The sequence below is a fragment of the Micropterus salmoides genome, unplaced genomic scaffold (assembly GCF_014851395.1).
Source record: "Micropterus salmoides isolate LMB-PRFRI ecotype aquatic unplaced genomic scaffold, ASM1485139v1 Ms_hic_scaffold_19, whole genome shotgun sequence".
In the NCBI taxonomy this organism is placed as follows: Eukaryota; Metazoa; Chordata; class Actinopteri; order Centrarchiformes; family Centrarchidae; genus Micropterus; species Micropterus salmoides.
Genome location: NW_024041039.1, coordinates 17,490,993 through 17,506,683, shown reverse-complemented (window position 1 = coordinate 17,506,683; position 15,691 = coordinate 17,490,993). Strand labels below are relative to the sequence as shown.

At 43.1% G+C, this 15,691-nt stretch overlaps 3 protein-coding genes across 3 annotated transcripts; 2 read left to right on the top strand and 1 right to left on the bottom strand.

Annotated features, from left to right (window-relative positions):
* Positions 1–6: 6 nt before the first annotated feature.
* Positions 7–6,407, top strand: LOC119909802 (transmembrane protein 151B). Its single transcript, XM_038728028.1, has 2 exons — positions 7–154; positions 3,052–6,407. The coding sequence occupies exons 1-2, from the start codon at positions 17–19 to the stop codon at positions 4,684–4,686; spliced, it is 1,773 nt and encodes a 590-aa protein (XP_038583956.1). The 5' UTR covers positions 7–16; the 3' UTR covers positions 4,687–6,407.
* Positions 6,408–7,570: 1,163 nt separating this feature from the next.
* On the top strand, positions 7,571–12,246 carry lrr1 (leucine rich repeat protein 1). The gene is made up of 5 exons (XM_038729153.1): positions 7,571–8,175; positions 9,500–9,598; positions 10,356–10,608; positions 10,817–11,291; positions 11,394–12,246. Exons 1-5 carry the CDS (start codon positions 7,993–7,995, stop codon positions 11,647–11,649), a joined length of 1,266 nt encoding a protein of 421 aa, XP_038585081.1. The 5' UTR covers positions 7,571–7,992; the 3' UTR covers positions 11,650–12,246.
* Positions 12,209–14,919, bottom strand: dnaaf2 (dynein axonemal assembly factor 2). Its single transcript, XM_038729151.1, has 2 exons — positions 12,892–14,919; positions 12,209–12,814 (listed from the first exon to the last, which is right to left on the bottom strand). Exons 1-2 carry the CDS (start codon positions 14,749–14,751, stop codon positions 12,401–12,403), a joined length of 2,274 nt encoding a protein of 757 aa, XP_038585079.1. The 5' UTR covers positions 14,752–14,919; the 3' UTR covers positions 12,209–12,400.
* Between the last annotated feature and the right edge of the window lie 772 nt (positions 14,920–15,691).

The following is a 15,691-nucleotide window of genomic DNA, read 5'->3' as shown; positions in this document are numbered from 1 at the left end:
ATGCGACAAGTGCAGCATGCTCTCCTCCGATCTGGACTCTGCCGAGGACACGGCGGTCAGGGCTCCCAATGATGCTGAGAGAGAGGAGCAGGAGGAAGAGGAGGAGGAGGACGAGGAGGAGGACTCACCTACTGAGAGTGATGTGCCAGAGGAGGTAAGTGTGGACATACCAGCCATTCATTATGTTATTTTTAAACAAAAACTTAAAAACATGAAAAACAAGAGATGGGAATAATTCTGATCAATAAATTACTTTTAGCAAAGAAAACAACAATTCTGAATAAACAAACATTTTTGTGCTGCAATACAAATAAGATAAGTTGCAAGTTTCCTAAGATTATTTTTGATTCCTAAATAAATCTTACATTGACATCCTCCCTGTGCAGCCACCTTCCACCTGCAGCCAAACAGTCTCTCTGCCTGCTGAAATGCCAGAATAGTCCATTTCACATAGTGGCAGGAGAATCCAGTGATGTGGAAAGATACTCTCACAAAATCAAGCATTTTTTCCCCTCCAAACTGCAGTTGTTAAACAGCAAACAATCTTCTTTTTTTTTTGCAAAGTCAGACCATGATTTAAAGTGTGCATGCATGTGTCTGTGTTTTTGCTGCACCAGGCCCCACGTCTTTACTGTCAATGAGTAATTACTGTGATTCCATCTGGGGGGATTGGCTGTGTGCAGCCAGCCATCTACAGATAGGCTAATAAGAGAGCACAAGTTGTCTCACTGAGATGTATTGTCCGTGTAACTGCTAAGTCCTGTTGTATACTGTGGAGTAGATTAAAGAACAATTCAGTTACAAGCAGCATGTCTATTTATCTTCAGCCTGCAGATTTAGTTTAGCGGCTTGAAACCTATTTCCAGGGATGTGTTGTCATCACATCTGTGCCAGGGCTTACATTTTTTGATTGGTGTAACCATGACTAGATTTAAAAGATATTTAAGGGGGGAGTTTTACACATCTTGCATGTTATTAGAGTATAATCACGATACATGATACAAAGAAATCCTTCCCTAGTGTTTTTCAGGTAAATGAGTACAGTCTGATAATGTCTGCAGCCAGGAGGCCTGCACCACTGAAAGGTCCGTCCTCTCTGGTACACCAGAATTGAATCCCTGTTTGCTCCATAAATAACTGAGGTGGAACCAGCAAAGTGACATCCCCACCCCTGTGTCCACGCAGTAATGGATGGGCTGGTTGTCAACATAGATCCTTTCACTCCATAAAACACCAGAGGTAGTCTACAAGAACGCAGGATCTAAGGGGGACGAATGTCACCACAAGAAGCAGACAAAAATATAAGAAAGTACCGTGAAGTCATTCAGAAATGTGACTGACAAGATGGGATCAGATTTATTTCTTTAAATGCATGGAGCTCCAAAACTACGCTCCTTGCAGATGCATGCAGTAAATGTCGCAGTCCTGGTTTAATATCTTTATGCGCAAAGGGTTAGGTTCCGGCTTCTTTTACTGTTAGTGTTACTAATGAAATAGCTGTAGGCCAGTGTCTCTGCTGAATGGGACGATTCGACTTGTGGTCAGTGCTGCAAATGTGAGCACTTTCTATTTGTCTGCCCTGATCTAACCACCCAATACTAAGCAGATTAGTGTAGAGCAGAGGTGTCTGTGTGTGTTCAAGCAGTGCTGGGAGAAGTATTAAGATTATTTTCTTAGGTACAAGTAACAATATAACAATTTAAAAATACTGCATTCCAAGTAAAAGTCCTACATTAAAAGTTTTACTTAAGTAAAAGTTAGAAAGTATTATCAATAATATGAAACAGTATCACACCTAAAAGTACTACTTATGCAGCAGAATGGCCCTTGAGGGCGTTATTTCATTGGTGGAGCTAATGTACAACAATGTCTAATTTTTTATTGGCTATTGAGATGTTTTGTAGTTTTTATCATATTATTAATTTAAAGTAACTTTTTTGTTAGATAAATGTAGTGGAGTGCAAAGTACAAAATTTCCATCTGAAATGTATGGAGTAGAGGAATAAAGTTGGTTAAAATGGAAATACTCAGGTAAAGTACCTCAAAATTTTACTTAAGTACTGTACTTGAGGAAATGTATGTAGTTATATATCCGACCACTCTGTTTAAGTGCATGAATGTGGTTAATTGCTTGATTATTTTTTTGACTTCTTATTGATCTATAAAATGTCAAACAGTAGTGACAGCCCCCACAGCCCTAAGTGATATCTTCAAATTGCTTGCTTGTTTTCAACTAACAGTCCAAAACTCCATTGTATTTAAGTTAAAAACCACAGTGAAAAGCAGTAAATTCTTGCATTTGGAAAACTGAACCTGAAAATATTTGGCATTTTTCATAGAAAAATGACCTTGATCTTTATGTAATTTTTCTGTAATTTTCTGCCACTTCACCGTGGCTAGAGTACAATCTCTTTTCTATTTAAAGCTGAGCTTCATTGGAAGCCCCATTTAGTTAGGAAACTTGACTAATAATTTGGCCTGCTGATATTATCAATTGAGATTAGTTATATAGTTCACCAGAAAACACTTATTATTTACTCAATTTAAAGACCTGTTTTAAACTTTTTAAATGTTGTGTATTTATGTTAGAAACTCATATTGATAATGTATAATATATTGTTAATTTAAGATTTTCAGCTCTCAAATATCAGTACTGGTACAGTAAAACCGCAAACACCCACTGTCCCAAGTGGATTTTCAGGATTTCGTCTACGTACACACAAATGTTACCCTGTGATATTAATGTGACGACTTTACTAGCAAGTACATGCAATATAAATGTAATTTCAGAGATAGGTGTGTGAAAACTCCTCAGATAATATTTTGTCAGCTGCTTTGACTCACAGCCTCCCAAGGACACTACGTGGTTTAATTGAATTCCATTGAGCTTTCTTTAGCTTGATTTACTTTGTGCTTACGTATGGAAAAGCTTGGCAGTTTATAGTGCAGCTACGGTCATTTGCATTTCTGCTGCAAGTCATAATGTCACCGCCATGTTTCAGGGCCTCATTGCTCTAAGTGCCTTTTCCTCATTACTCTCTCTCTCTGCAGCAGCGTCCAGTGAAGCAGTCCCTGGGTGCTTGTGTGTGCCGGGAGTCCCATTGGCGCTGCCTGCTGCTCTCTCTGCTCATGTACTGCTGCCTGGGTGCGGTGGCCTGGTGCCAGCTGACCCGGGTCACCAAGATCAGCTTTAACTCGGCTCTCACCTCCTCCTTCACAGCCTCCATCACCTCTTCCTTGCGGGGGGCCTCCGGAGTGGGCGCCGGAGGACACTCAATGATCTACCACGACAGCCCCTGCTCCGACGGCTACATCTACATCCCCCTGGCCTTCCTGCTCATGCTCTACGTCTTATACATGGCGGAGTGCTGGCACTGCAGAGCCAGGAGCCAACTGCAGTGCAAAGCAGATGTGGACAGTGTATATGAGCGCGTGCTGCGGATGCGACAGGCCCAGCCGTGCATATGGTGGAAGGCCATCAGCTACCACTTTGTCCGACGGACCCGGCAAGTCACTCGGTACCGCAACGGGGATGCCTACACCACCACGCAGGTGTACCACGAGAGAGTGAACACCCACGTGGCTGAGGGGGAGTTTGACTACAGCCACTGCGGGATGAAAGACGTGTCACGTGACCTCAGAGGCTTGGAGGGGCATCCTGCAACTCGCCTGCGCTTCACCAAATGTTTCAGCTTCACCGAGGCCGGCCCAGAAAATGACTACCTCAACCAGAGAGCCAGGTTCTTCTCTGAGATCGAGGGTTTGGACGATTACATGGAGGCCAGGGAGGGGATGCAGCTGAAGAATGTGGACTTTAGAGAAAACCTAATAGCCTATGTAGACCCAGATAGGATGCCTTGGTACACTTCCCAGGTGGCCTTCTGGCTGGCAGCTCTGCTGATGTTGTCCTGGCCTCTGAGAGTGCTGATAGAGTACCGCACTGCTTATGTGCACTACCGCATAGAGAAACTATTTGGTTTAGAGTACAGCCACAGCAGCCCCTCACCTCTAGACGAAGACAGGCCTCTGGGGACTCACACTGGTTGTGTTATTCCAAGAGTAAACACACTGGACAGCACTGAGATGGAGTGGCACATACGCTGTAACCGCCAGCTGATTCCCAGCTACTCCGAGGCCATGCTGATCAACATGAGCACAGCGGACTCTAACTCATTACAAGACACTGAATGCACCTCGTCCTCACACTGCTTCCTCCTGGACAGCAGCCAGACTGCTCAGAGCTACGGTGCTCTCCAAAGCCAGGGCGGCAGCGAGCAGTGCAGCCCCGCAGCAGGAGATGATGGAGGAGGAGGAGGCGGGAGGAGGGTCGTCACCAGCTCCAGCTGCTCTTCCATCTTCTCCTGCCGCGGGACGCTGTTCCACTCCCACCTCTCACCGGACACGTCCCGCTTCTCTCTCTGCCGCATGTACGGCTCCCACCGCACCGTGGCGCTGTGGAGGAGCCGCAGCAGCAACCTGACGGACCCCTGCTGCGTGGACGAGCAGTGCTGCCGCTCCGCCTCCAGCCAGCTGGCGCTCAGTGAGAGTCCACCGACTTACACGGACGCCCGGTTCTTCCCAGTGCTCATCGTGCATCGGTCTGAGGGCTGTGGTGGCGAGGACGGGAGGGAAGTGAGGCGTTATTATATACGGAGAGGGTCCTCCTGTGTGGAGACAGCTCTGTGAAGGACATAAAGAGACCTTACTGATGAGTCAAGATTCAGATCAGTAATCATGGATGGTGTTGTAGGACTGGTCACTATTTGCTCCTGTGACATTATTGAAGGTTTATGGAGTAAAAAAGCAACTTGAATACAGACTCATTTTCAGACACAGAAAGCAGAAGGTCAGAGTCATCATACTGAATTGCACATCTCCATATTATTAAAGTTTAAATTGTCTCTATGAAAACACTCACTGAGGCATTGTCACAGTGTGAATAATGACAAGAATTTCTGAGATCTGATTAAATGGTGCGTACATGCCACTGATGCATCGACACGACACAGCCTCAGTGACCTACTATTTTCATCAAAGTTCATATTTTTCAGAAACCGAACTTCGACTGTTTTTACTTTGACCTTGTATGTGTTATTATGTGTGTGCAGAGAATGAACTGAAAGTGTTCCACTTAGAGGCATCTGAAAGAATAATCCAGGAAAGCTGCATGTTATTACCAAAGGTATCGTCTTTTAGTTGATTCATACAAGGTGAAACCAAAGAGTATTCTGTTTAGTTTTTCCCCAAAATGATTTTATTGAACACTACACAGCATCTATTGACGAGGGATAAGCTGAGTGGGGAACATGCACTGAATGTAAGAAATGAAAGTAGTTATTGCAGTATTTAATATAAGGCAGGAGACTTGTAGGGTTTATGAATGAGTTTATTTTTTTTAACCCTGTCAGACTGAAAGTGGAAATGCATAAAAATAATATAAGGAGTAATCTAACAAAACTGGATTGTTGTTTTTTTTCTGTCAAATTAGTTGATTAAAACTTGCAATGAATGGTATCGCTGTGGCACATTTGTACACTCCTTGTGTGTGTGTGGATTTATATAGAAGTTAAGAAAGACGAGAGAAGAGAGATCAGTTAAGTTTCTCTTGTGATCATGTTGATCTGAGGTGACGATGTCAGACACTCTCACACTCACAGCTCACTGGTACCTCTGCCGTCCACAAGTACAACTACAAGGGACGAGATTCAGGAATCACTGCATTGCTGCTGCAAGACAGAGGGTGGTTGGTACAAATAAATAAACCATTTATGCAAGCAAACATTTAAATTAAGCATGTTATTTGAACTGGGGAGCAACTTCTGGGTAAAATACAGAAGGTAGCAGAAGGAGAACAACAATATAGTGTTTTTGAAATTGTTTGTACAGTTCTCTCAAGTTGCTCTTATTCTGCGATTAATCAGGTGAAGGTGTGTGTCGTGATACTCCAGGGACAGATAGTTTTTCTTGTTAAAGATTATACAATACATATGAACTTAACTTACATTCGGAGACAAACCAGACATGTTGCTGTTTTACATATCAAACCATGAAACTGCTTTTTAAACTTGAACACCCAGTGTTAGAAATTTCTGTTTACGAATGCCATTTATGTTTTCATTGTGATGGGGAGAGATTAAATAAGTTGTCATCAATGGTGGAAGATGTATTTAGATCTTTTACTTTGGTAAAAGCAATAAAAAATAAAAATAAAGGTTTTCTCTAGTGTAGTTTTTGGTTAAGTATTTGTTTCTGCTGACCACTGTTATTTTTATATAAGCCTATTTTTCTTCATGGATTCACTCAATTAACTATCAAAATGTTTACTAACCCATCTACAAGGTGAGCATGAATCTACATTTTTGAGAATCCTTGGAAACCTTGAAAGAACAATAAATTATTCCCTGGCACACTTGCTATTTTTTCCAGTTTAATTGCATCTCATCTCACAACTCCTGGCTACTCAGTTCAGGGATGGGCGATACCAAACTTTTTTAATTCGATAAATACAGATAATTTTTTGTTAACATTTTAAGGATACTGATCATTTTGGGCTATGTGATTTTCTTTAAATAATGGTAATTTTTAGTGAAAAAAGATCATTACACTTAAAGGCAAATCACATGAAACATACCGGCCATTAATTTCAAATTTATTACAAAAGCGAATCTGAGTGCAGTTACATAAAATATTTTGTGCAAATAAGTGTAGAAAATGGACAAGTAAGTTACAGAAATACTATCATTAAATCATACTACAATGAAATAAATAATTATAAATATGAATAAAATAAATTAAGGTACCAACAACATAAAACATGAGCACATTTGTTCATTCTTAAAGATTTTTTCTTCCTCTTAAACGGTCCATGGTTTTAATTATGTGGCACTTTCCTGTCACAAATACAAATACTGCAAAAGTAGTGACACCACGCTCACTCCAGTTCCTGGAAAAACTGTGCAATGAAATTAGTTACTTATGAAAATGTTTATGAATACATTGGGGGTAACATGTGAATATTTCCTGCAAAAAGCTCGGCTACATAGGTTCATTCATATAAATTTTGTTGCTTCACATACAATGTTTTCCTTTACTATTCCCAGCTAATTCTTTTGGTTGGTTCTCATGTCTGAATTTGCAGCGCCACCTGTCTGCATGTTAAACTGCCTCTCAAACTGTCTTTTGAAAACATTCATTTGAAATTAGAAAAGTAATTTAAAAGTAAAATATAATACGTTATATTACTTTGATTAAGAAATTGAACTAGTTACACTAGGCTACAATTACATTTTAAACAGGGTAACTTGTAATCAGTAACATTTTAGGCTACATTTAAAAAGTAACCTTCTCAACATTGCTTGTGATGATGGAAGTATCGACCCGCCCATCTCTCGCTCAGCTGGGGCGATACCTCAGTGAGCAACACTGGATAAGGAGGACCGCGGGATGCAGTTGAAAGCTCCGGAAAGAGCCAGTAAGTGGACCTTGAGTTGAGTTTCTGTCAGACAAACCAACACACAGCTGGGTCACTTATTACATCGTGCACATTTATACTATAATTAGACACCGAACAGCGGTCTGTCCCGCTCGCGCCGAATGCTCTCCCGGGCCGAGTTAACAAGCGCTTCTCTGACGTCACTTCCCAAGTGCGCGGGATCGGGCTAACGGCAGCTAACCAGCCAACTGACAACCGAAAAACTACCAAGGACGTTCACAGTTTTTCAGGATATTGTCACGCTGACCGCAGCTGCCCAGTAAAGGCTCAGTGTAGCCGCTGTAGAGTGTGTGTTGTGCCTCCGACAGCCGTTCAGATGCAGCTCCGGAGAGACGGCTGTTGTGATGTTGACATCCGTGACAAGCACGGCCGTCTGTTGTGCCACTAGCTAGCGGTAGTTGCTTGTTTTCGCGGAAATTTTCTCCCTGGCATGCATTGAAACCCTCAGCCCTCTCAGACACGGCAGTAAGCCGGACTACGGTCTTTAGTATTCGGTTGCGATGAAGCTGCAGTGTGAGGTCGAGGTGGTGAACCGGATGCTCCCCACGTTTGGGATGAAAAGTCGAGGGAAGGGGGCGAGAGCGGTGCTGTCCATCGGGAAGCATTTGGACAAGACGAGCCAGCGCAGCAACATTTACATGATGATCTGCACAGCTAAAGACCGGGCAGGCTCTAAGTACAAGGTCTGTTGTTTTTGTTGTTGCTGCTCTTTCTGTACTGAGCTAACAAACTTACTGTGCTGCTGCTGAGTGTTAAAGCTGGAGATGCATTTATAATTGATCCCGAGGTGTGTGGCCTCTGTTGTTGCTTTCCAGATTAACTAGATTGCAGGTTGCCTCTAATATTGTTGTTGTTTGTTTTAAGTTGATTGAATTCAAATGTAATTTTTTTTACGTTAAAGAGTTAGCTAAAATCTGAAAACGGTAGAGGAATCTCATCAAATCAAACAGATAAAGGACAGGAGTTTAACAGTCGTTTATCAGTCTAGTCAGCGTATTAAATTACAGTTTGTTTTGCAGTTGTTGTTCCCAAGTCTATAAACCTTTGTCATATGAATGATCTGTTTATATTTTTGTCACAAATCCATTCATTTTTTGTCTTTGTAAATTTACAGAACCTTAAGAAGGAAAAGAAAAGTAAAGAACCATTAACTCAGAAACGGGTCAGAAATTGTCCATGTAGTTACTGACCAAGTGGGTCAGATGTTTACACATTAATAACTCAAGATTATTAATATATCCCCATCCTCTCTTTCAATTGGTGTTTGTAGTGATTTTTTATGTTTGAGTTAATTTACTGTTAAGTTACTATTGTGTTTGTTTGGCTGCTTAAACTATGCATTTATTAAAAATTAATATCCTAATGAAAGAAAAGGCTAAACAGTTTGATACACAGTATGATTCATCGAGTCAACCCAATAGGAGTCTGAAATATTGCCATCTTAACAGCTTGGACTGTTAGACGCTGTTATGAATGTATTGGTCATATTATAACAACGCATTTTTACATGCTACATTCCTTTTACCTCTCACAATAAGTATAATTTAACAAGACAGAAAATGAATACTTGTGTTATTTGGTTGTTGGGAAAACGCCCTCATCTTCTACAGTTTCTTCTTGAAATGGACCGTATCAAACAGGCATTAGCACAACATTGTAGAAACGAGATTCATGGACTGTGTTTTTGATTTTCCCGATTAATTGAATCCCCAGAGTCACCTAAAACATCTACTTTTTCAATTATTCATTATTGTCTTTCCCAGAAAGAACTAGAAGTCTTATTTTCATGGTCTCAAATGCTGCCTTCAGGAGCTCCTCAAAAGCTCCTGTTTTGTGTTTTTTATTTTTTCAAAGTATCATCATAGCTCTATAAACATGCTGACAAAAGTGCCTTCAGTATTCCTGTCTAGACATGTTGAGACAGTGAGTCACTCTTGGTTGGATGATGACGTGCCCTAATGTTGTGAAGTTTTTCCATCACTGACATTTGCCAACTTTCTCTTGCAGCTAAAAGGCAACATAGAAAAGTTCTTCACTTGGTTTGTGGAGGACGGCAAGGCCACTGTGAGATTAAAGGAGCCAGCTGTTGACATTTGTTTGAGCAAGGTATGACATCCGACACGGTGTATTTTCCAGTCTGAGTATAAAGGTGGTGTTCAAGTGTTATGATGAAGCAACTTCATTCTTATTTCCCTGGAAAATTTCTCACACGCAAGACTCAGGGACAAGAGTCGAGCTGATTTATCCCCTCGCTCATTTATCAACCAGACAGACTTGCGCTGTTGTTGTGACTGCAGCTGATGCCTCGACAGACACGGTAGCAGCCTCATTGTTTCCAGCTGTTGTAAAGCCCTCCTGGCTGTGTTGAGGCAGCAGCGACCTTTCATCCAGATTCTAACATAGTTCAGCCTGTCGCACTGGCACAGAAATGCGCTCACGCACCCACAAACAGAGCAATGCCACGTTAGGCAGGGAAAACAAGGAGCTCCCAAATTGTGAGAGACGTGTAAACTAAACTTCCACAATTTATAAACACCTTCATACCACCACCAGAAACTAGAGCCTAAAAAATATGACCATAAATTTAAATGAATGTTTTTGTGACGGTGTTGGATTGTACAGGTATTCACAAAGTTGCGTCTAATCCCTGCACCAATCACATTTAAATTCCCAACAGCTAAAGGTTCATCGTGTTCATTCAAAGAAAGTGTGTCAAGATATTCCAGGCCAGTGAATTTAGGTTAGATATTTCAAGGAATCCGGTCACACGTAACCACCTGAGAAGACACAGATCTTCTGATATTTTCTGATACGTATCCACTGATCCGCCTGCAACTTTAGTTATTTCTTTATTGATTTGTAGGCTGACGCCAACAGCTTAAAGAACTTCCTCTCGGCCGCTCGTTTGGCAGACAGAGGAAGTGACACGAGCAGCCTCCCTCTCTCCACTCTCACTCCTGTTCGCGCCAGAGACGTCGAGCAACCCAAGAAGAAGCTCACCATCGTCTCCAAGAAGGACTACCCCCTCACCTCCAGCTTCCCCTACTCTCTGGAGCAGCTGCAGGTCTCGTACTGCAAACTGTCACGGGTTGACATGCGGATGCTCTCCCTTAAAGGTAGAGTGAGGGTTGTTGGTTATGGATACACACTGGAAATCCTATTTTGACCTATTTGCATTACTGATTCTGATTATGGAAAATGTAGCATCCAGGGTTTTAAGAGCAAGTCTCTCCCTTAGAAGTCCCCTAACTTTATGGAAGTGCGACACAAAATTTCTGAGTACCTTTTAAGTGGTGGTATTTTTTTTTGTCTTTGTTTTTGCAGCTCTCCGCAAGCTCGACCTCAGCAACAACCACATCAAGAAGCTCCCTGCCACCATTGGTGACCTCGGCTGCCTCTCTGAGCTCATCCTCCACAACAACCACCTGGAAGCATTCAGCGAGGCTCTCTGCCTGTCCACCCTGCAGCGGACCCTCCAACTCCTGGACCTCAGCCAGAATCGACTGCAGTCCCTGCCCGCTCAGTTCTGTCAGCTCCGAGAGCTAGTGAACCTCAAACTGGATGACAATGAGCTTGTCTGTTTGCCGTTCCATGTAGGCCGACTCTCGAAGCTGAGGTTCCTGTCAGCGGCACATAACCAGCTGGCCATGTTGCCCAGTGACTTCCGGAAGCTGAGTCTGGAGAACCTGGACTTGTTTGGAAATCCGTTTATCCAGCCTAACCCTCTGGACCACAAAATGAAGCTTACATTCCCCCTCCCACTTCAAGAGATGGCTTCCAGAGCTGTGGCCAACCTCAGGTTAGAACTAAACATGCTCAGTATATCATGTTGCATCTTCACCGTGGTCCATAAGTTCTTACAGCAAACTCCTAACTGTATACTGTCTCATTCACCTCACAGGATACCTTACGGACCTCACGTCATCCCTGCCCACTTGTGTCGGGACCTCGAAGTAGCCAAGACCTGCGACTGCGGCCGCGTCTGCGTCAGTTTCTACATCAAGACAGCGGTCAGCATGAACCTGCACCAAGTCTCTCACACAGTGGTCCTGGTGGACGACATGGGAGGCACAGATGCTCCTGTGCAGCAGCACTTCTGCTCCCTCTCCTGCTACTCTGAATTTTTAGACAACTCCCTCCAGAGAGGCATCAGATGAGGAAGAACAGACTCTTTCGTTTTGACAGCAAACACACCAACAGCTGGAAATTGCTGTGGATTCTGCAATAGTTTGCAAGCTGTGAGATACTGTAGGACAAGAGGAATCTGCAGTAGCAAATAGCTCAGTGGTCCAGTTTTCTGGTAATGCCTTTGAATGAAAATGGAGGACTGACTCTCTTAAGCTTTGTCTTTAAAAGAACTTCATGCTGCCTGTGTTACACTTACATTCAACGTATAATGCACTTCTCACACATCAAAAAAGGGGTAAAAGAAGAGTGTAAATACCTTTGCACCTGCTCCATGTGTAACTGAGTGGCACTGACTCTCACAAACTCACAGCGTACAGTGTCATTCATCGTCTTTTCTCTTAGAGCAAACTGCAGGTTCCCCCACTGACCTACTTCTGCAGCAGGGGAATAAAGAAATTAGATGAATTAGGGTTTTTTCCTGCATACAGTGCCTCGGGGTCCATGAGGAAGTTGGTTTATACAGTGCTAATGACCCACATTTTTATATATATGAATGTGAAAAATTCAACAAATAAATAAAAGTATGCATTACGTTGTCCTAAGTAGTTTATTCTGGGACATTAAAATGATTTCTTGTCATTTTTATCGTGTGAGTTAAGGCTGAGCCTGGGGAGGAATGTAAAAGATACTGTTGGACGGACTTTATAACTGATATAACCTGCATCCAAAACTGCTGTAACACAAGAGAACAAACTCTCTCTGAACCTGTGCACACAGTCCTCAGTCCAGCTCGTACATCAGGGAGTTTTGGAAGACAAACCCGGCAGATGTGGAATGATCGCTGATGACCTTTTCATTTCCATCTCTATCAACTTCCCACAGCAACGCAGGCGGCCACTTGTTGTGCTCTTGGTTTTGGAGGATTTGCTCTGTCGGCAGGTCGTCTTCGTCTACGCTCTCCCCCGGCTTTACTGACCCCTCGGCGAGCTCCTCAGAGAGGAGGCGGACCCCGTTGCCTGGACCTCCTCTGTCTGGCTTGTCCGCATCATCTGGTGCGAGCTCCTCAGTCCTCTGGGAAAGGCAGCCGTCCTTTACACTGTCCTGGCATTGAGTGTTGGCTGCTGTGGAAGACGCAGCAACAGTCTGAGATTCCTCACTGGATCTGTGATGCAGAAACGCAGCATCTTTTTCCACCTTAAACAGAAACATAAAAGTTAGCGGCAGCTTAGTTTGATCACACACACTTCGAACCACATCCGAATTAATCTCACCTTCAGGTTTCCGTGTAGGGTGTCTTTTGTCTTTTCAGGCTCCTCGATGTCTGAAGTCATTTCAGTGTTCAGGGTTACTTCTCCCTCTTTTCCTGTGCAACCTGAATGTTCAGTGGTGATTAAAACAGGCTGCATTTCTAATAAAGGTGACGCCGCACACAAGTTTTCATCTTCTGCAGAAACATCCATGCACTGGTCAACAGTATTACACTGACAGCTTGCTGCACCAGAATCTTTTGTCTCCGCTGCTCCGTCACATCCATCGTCCCTTAATTTGTTATCTTTACTCATCTGTTTATCTTCACCTTGTTGCTTTTTCTGCAGGTTAAATTTTCCAACTTCTTTCTCATTCTCCTGCTTCTGCTCCTTTAAGTTCTCCTCCTCCACACTTTCTCTGCCTTTTCTTAATGCCTCCTCCACTCCAATTTCTTCTTCACCATTTTCCCCTTCCCTCTCGTGCTTCCCCCATCCTCCCTTCTCCCCCGCTACCCTTTCCACCCCCGCCACACCTTCCTGGCCTCCCTTCATCTGCTCCTCTCCTTTCTCCCAACTGCTTTCTTCCTCTTCTTCATCTTTCTCCACACATGTCTGCTGCTTCACATCCTCCTCTTCAGTATCTCCTTCCTCCTCAAAACCTCTTTGCTCCTCCTCCTCACTTTTCTGGCCAGCCCCCACCTTGTGCTCCCATTTATCCTCTTCCACCTTGTGTTTATCCTCCTGCCTCTCACTATCACGAACACCAGTCTCAAGAGGCCCAAAAACATAATCAAAAGCTTCTTTAGAAGGAAGAACAGGCAATGTAACCGTAAGCTGTCCTCTCTGTTTATCGAACTTGGCCTCTCCTTTATCTTCGGCTACAGGGTAGGCTAAGGGCAGTTCCAGTCTGTAGGCTGGTTTCTTGGTCTCCAGCAGCAGCCTTCCCTCTTGTACCTCAAGGCTGGCGTCCGCGACCACCTTCAGGAGTGGCATGTTGATGGTGACAACTATCTCTTTGGGCCTGGGGCTTTGGGCCGAGTCTCTAGAACACCTGAAGTCCTGTAGATCAATAAAAGATCGATATTTTACTGTGTAGTTTGGCTGGGTTGGCTGCTCAACTTTCTGAGGCTGGACCTGGAAGCTTCTGGGTGTAGCATCACTGCTGTTTTCTGTTGCAGGTGTTTCAGTAGGCTTGGTTTGCAAGGATGCAGTAGGTCCTCTGTCATCTGGGTATGGAAATGCGAGAGGGTCAGGCTCCTCTGAGAGCTCCTTGGTTTTATACCCAGGTATGGGTTTTCGGATGACACAAGGCTGCGGGATGCCTTTATATTTTGTTCTCATCTGGCTCACATTGTTATCCAGAGTCACTTTAAAAGCTTTCTGTATACCCTGAATGGCTGTGCTGTCCACCATATCCATGAATCTCGTGTTTTTGCTTGCAATGTAAAGAGTGTCAGGGTGGAAGATAACATCATAGACCACGGTCTTGTTCCCCTTTGCATCTGTGTCTTGCCTCCCGGGGTGAAGACTGTGAGGCAGAGACCAGCACTGTCCCCTGCGGCCGTCCTCCGAGACCCCCCATTTACTTTCGGGCTTGCCGACCTTTTCATTGGCGCAGATATTGATAAAACACTTCTGTTTGCCGTTCACACTCGTCTTGAGAGCCTTAAATGGTTCAGGGTGGACAAATTCAATCGTGTTCCCCCTCTCCTGCTCCAAAAGTTTGATCTCTTCTTCATACCTTTTCTTGTTCTCGGGGTCTGCTAATTCTTGGGCGTAGTCGCGCAACAATTTCCTGAACTTCTCGTCTTTGAAAGCTTTTGTCAACCTTTCCATTTCCTCCACTGACATGTTCAGTTCTTTCAGCTTATCTCCAACCTCCATGCTGGTGTTTACGAGGGGAAATATAGAGGCCGGTGAAGTAACGCTACCTGCTAAGTTGCACAACGTTTGGGAGCGAAACGTCCAAACAAAAGGTCAGAAGCGAAGTAAGCTAAATTTGGAGCGGTTTTATGCAAATTAACATGTGTTTTGGCTCGTTTGGACCTTCAAATGGCAGCAAACCGTCCTAGTTGTGTTAATGTAACCATAGCAACATGAGGGCCATTGGTGCAACAAGGAAAAACTTCCCTCAGAAACTTTTTTTCCGTTAATCTGTCATGTCAATAAGTGAAAAGAGTTTACTGAATAAATATTAAAATAATATAATTTACAAAAAAAATATCTGGAGGGTTTAACACAACTACTATGGCTTAACTTTGTTATAGATTTAATTGAGTAAATACTTTTTAAGGCAGTTCCCAAACAGGCCATTTTGACATAGTAGGAAAAACGCCTGCGTCACAAACACTATGCTCTGTTATATTCAAATAACCCAGTAAAATGACTGTGTGACACTGAAGCAGCTTAATGTCATTCAGCCAGGATTTATTTCATTATTTACACCTGCTTTTCATACTGTGACCTGTGGAAAAGACTTACCCAACGTCCAGTCAAGTGAATTTACCACAGGTCATCACAAGCAAACAGTATGGTACAAATAAGAAAAGCACCTCCCCTATTTTCGATTTATTTTATTCCTGTTCCGTGTTTAAATGAATACCCCTTGATTAATACCATGGATGAGTAATGAATGAAGGATTATACAAAACTGTATGTTATTTTTTGAAACCACACTAAATTATTTTTGGGTTGCTTGTTTATTAGTGTAATTTAAAAGTCATGTACAGAGGAACAACCTTTAAAACTAGCTTCAGGTCAGGTTTCCAAAGTCTGAGACTGTGGGCCTCCCCTCAGGCAAAGCTTAGCACCCACCTTGATCAAT

Excerpts from the sequence above, each read along its gene's own strand:
- LOC119909802 (XM_038728028.1), top strand. The coding sequence starts at position 17 with ATGCTCTCCTCCGATCTGGACTCTGCCGAGGACACGGCGGTCAGGGCT. Across the intron at positions 155-3,051 it reads AGAGTGATGTGCCAGAGGAG|CAGCGTCCAGTGAAGCAGTC; the intron begins GTAAGTGTGGAC and ends CTCTCTCTGCAG.
- lrr1 (XM_038729153.1), top strand. The coding sequence starts at position 7,993 with ATGAAGCTGCAGTGTGAGGTCGAGGTGGTGAACCGGATGCTCCCCACG. Across the intron at positions 9,599-10,355 it reads TTGACATTTGTTTGAGCAAG|GCTGACGCCAACAGCTTAAA; the intron begins GTATGACATCCG and ends ATTGATTTGTAG. Across the intron at positions 11,292-11,393 it reads AGAGCTGTGGCCAACCTCAG|GATACCTTACGGACCTCACG; the intron begins GTTAGAACTAAA and ends TTCACCTCACAG.
- dnaaf2 (XM_038729151.1), bottom strand. The coding sequence starts at position 14,751 with ATGGAGGTTGGAGATAAGCTGAAAGAACTGAACATGTCAGTGGAGGAA. Across the intron at positions 12,815-12,891 it reads CCCTACACGGAAACCTGAAG|GTGGAAAAAGATGCTGCGTT; the intron begins GTGAGATTAATT and ends TTTCTGTTTAAG.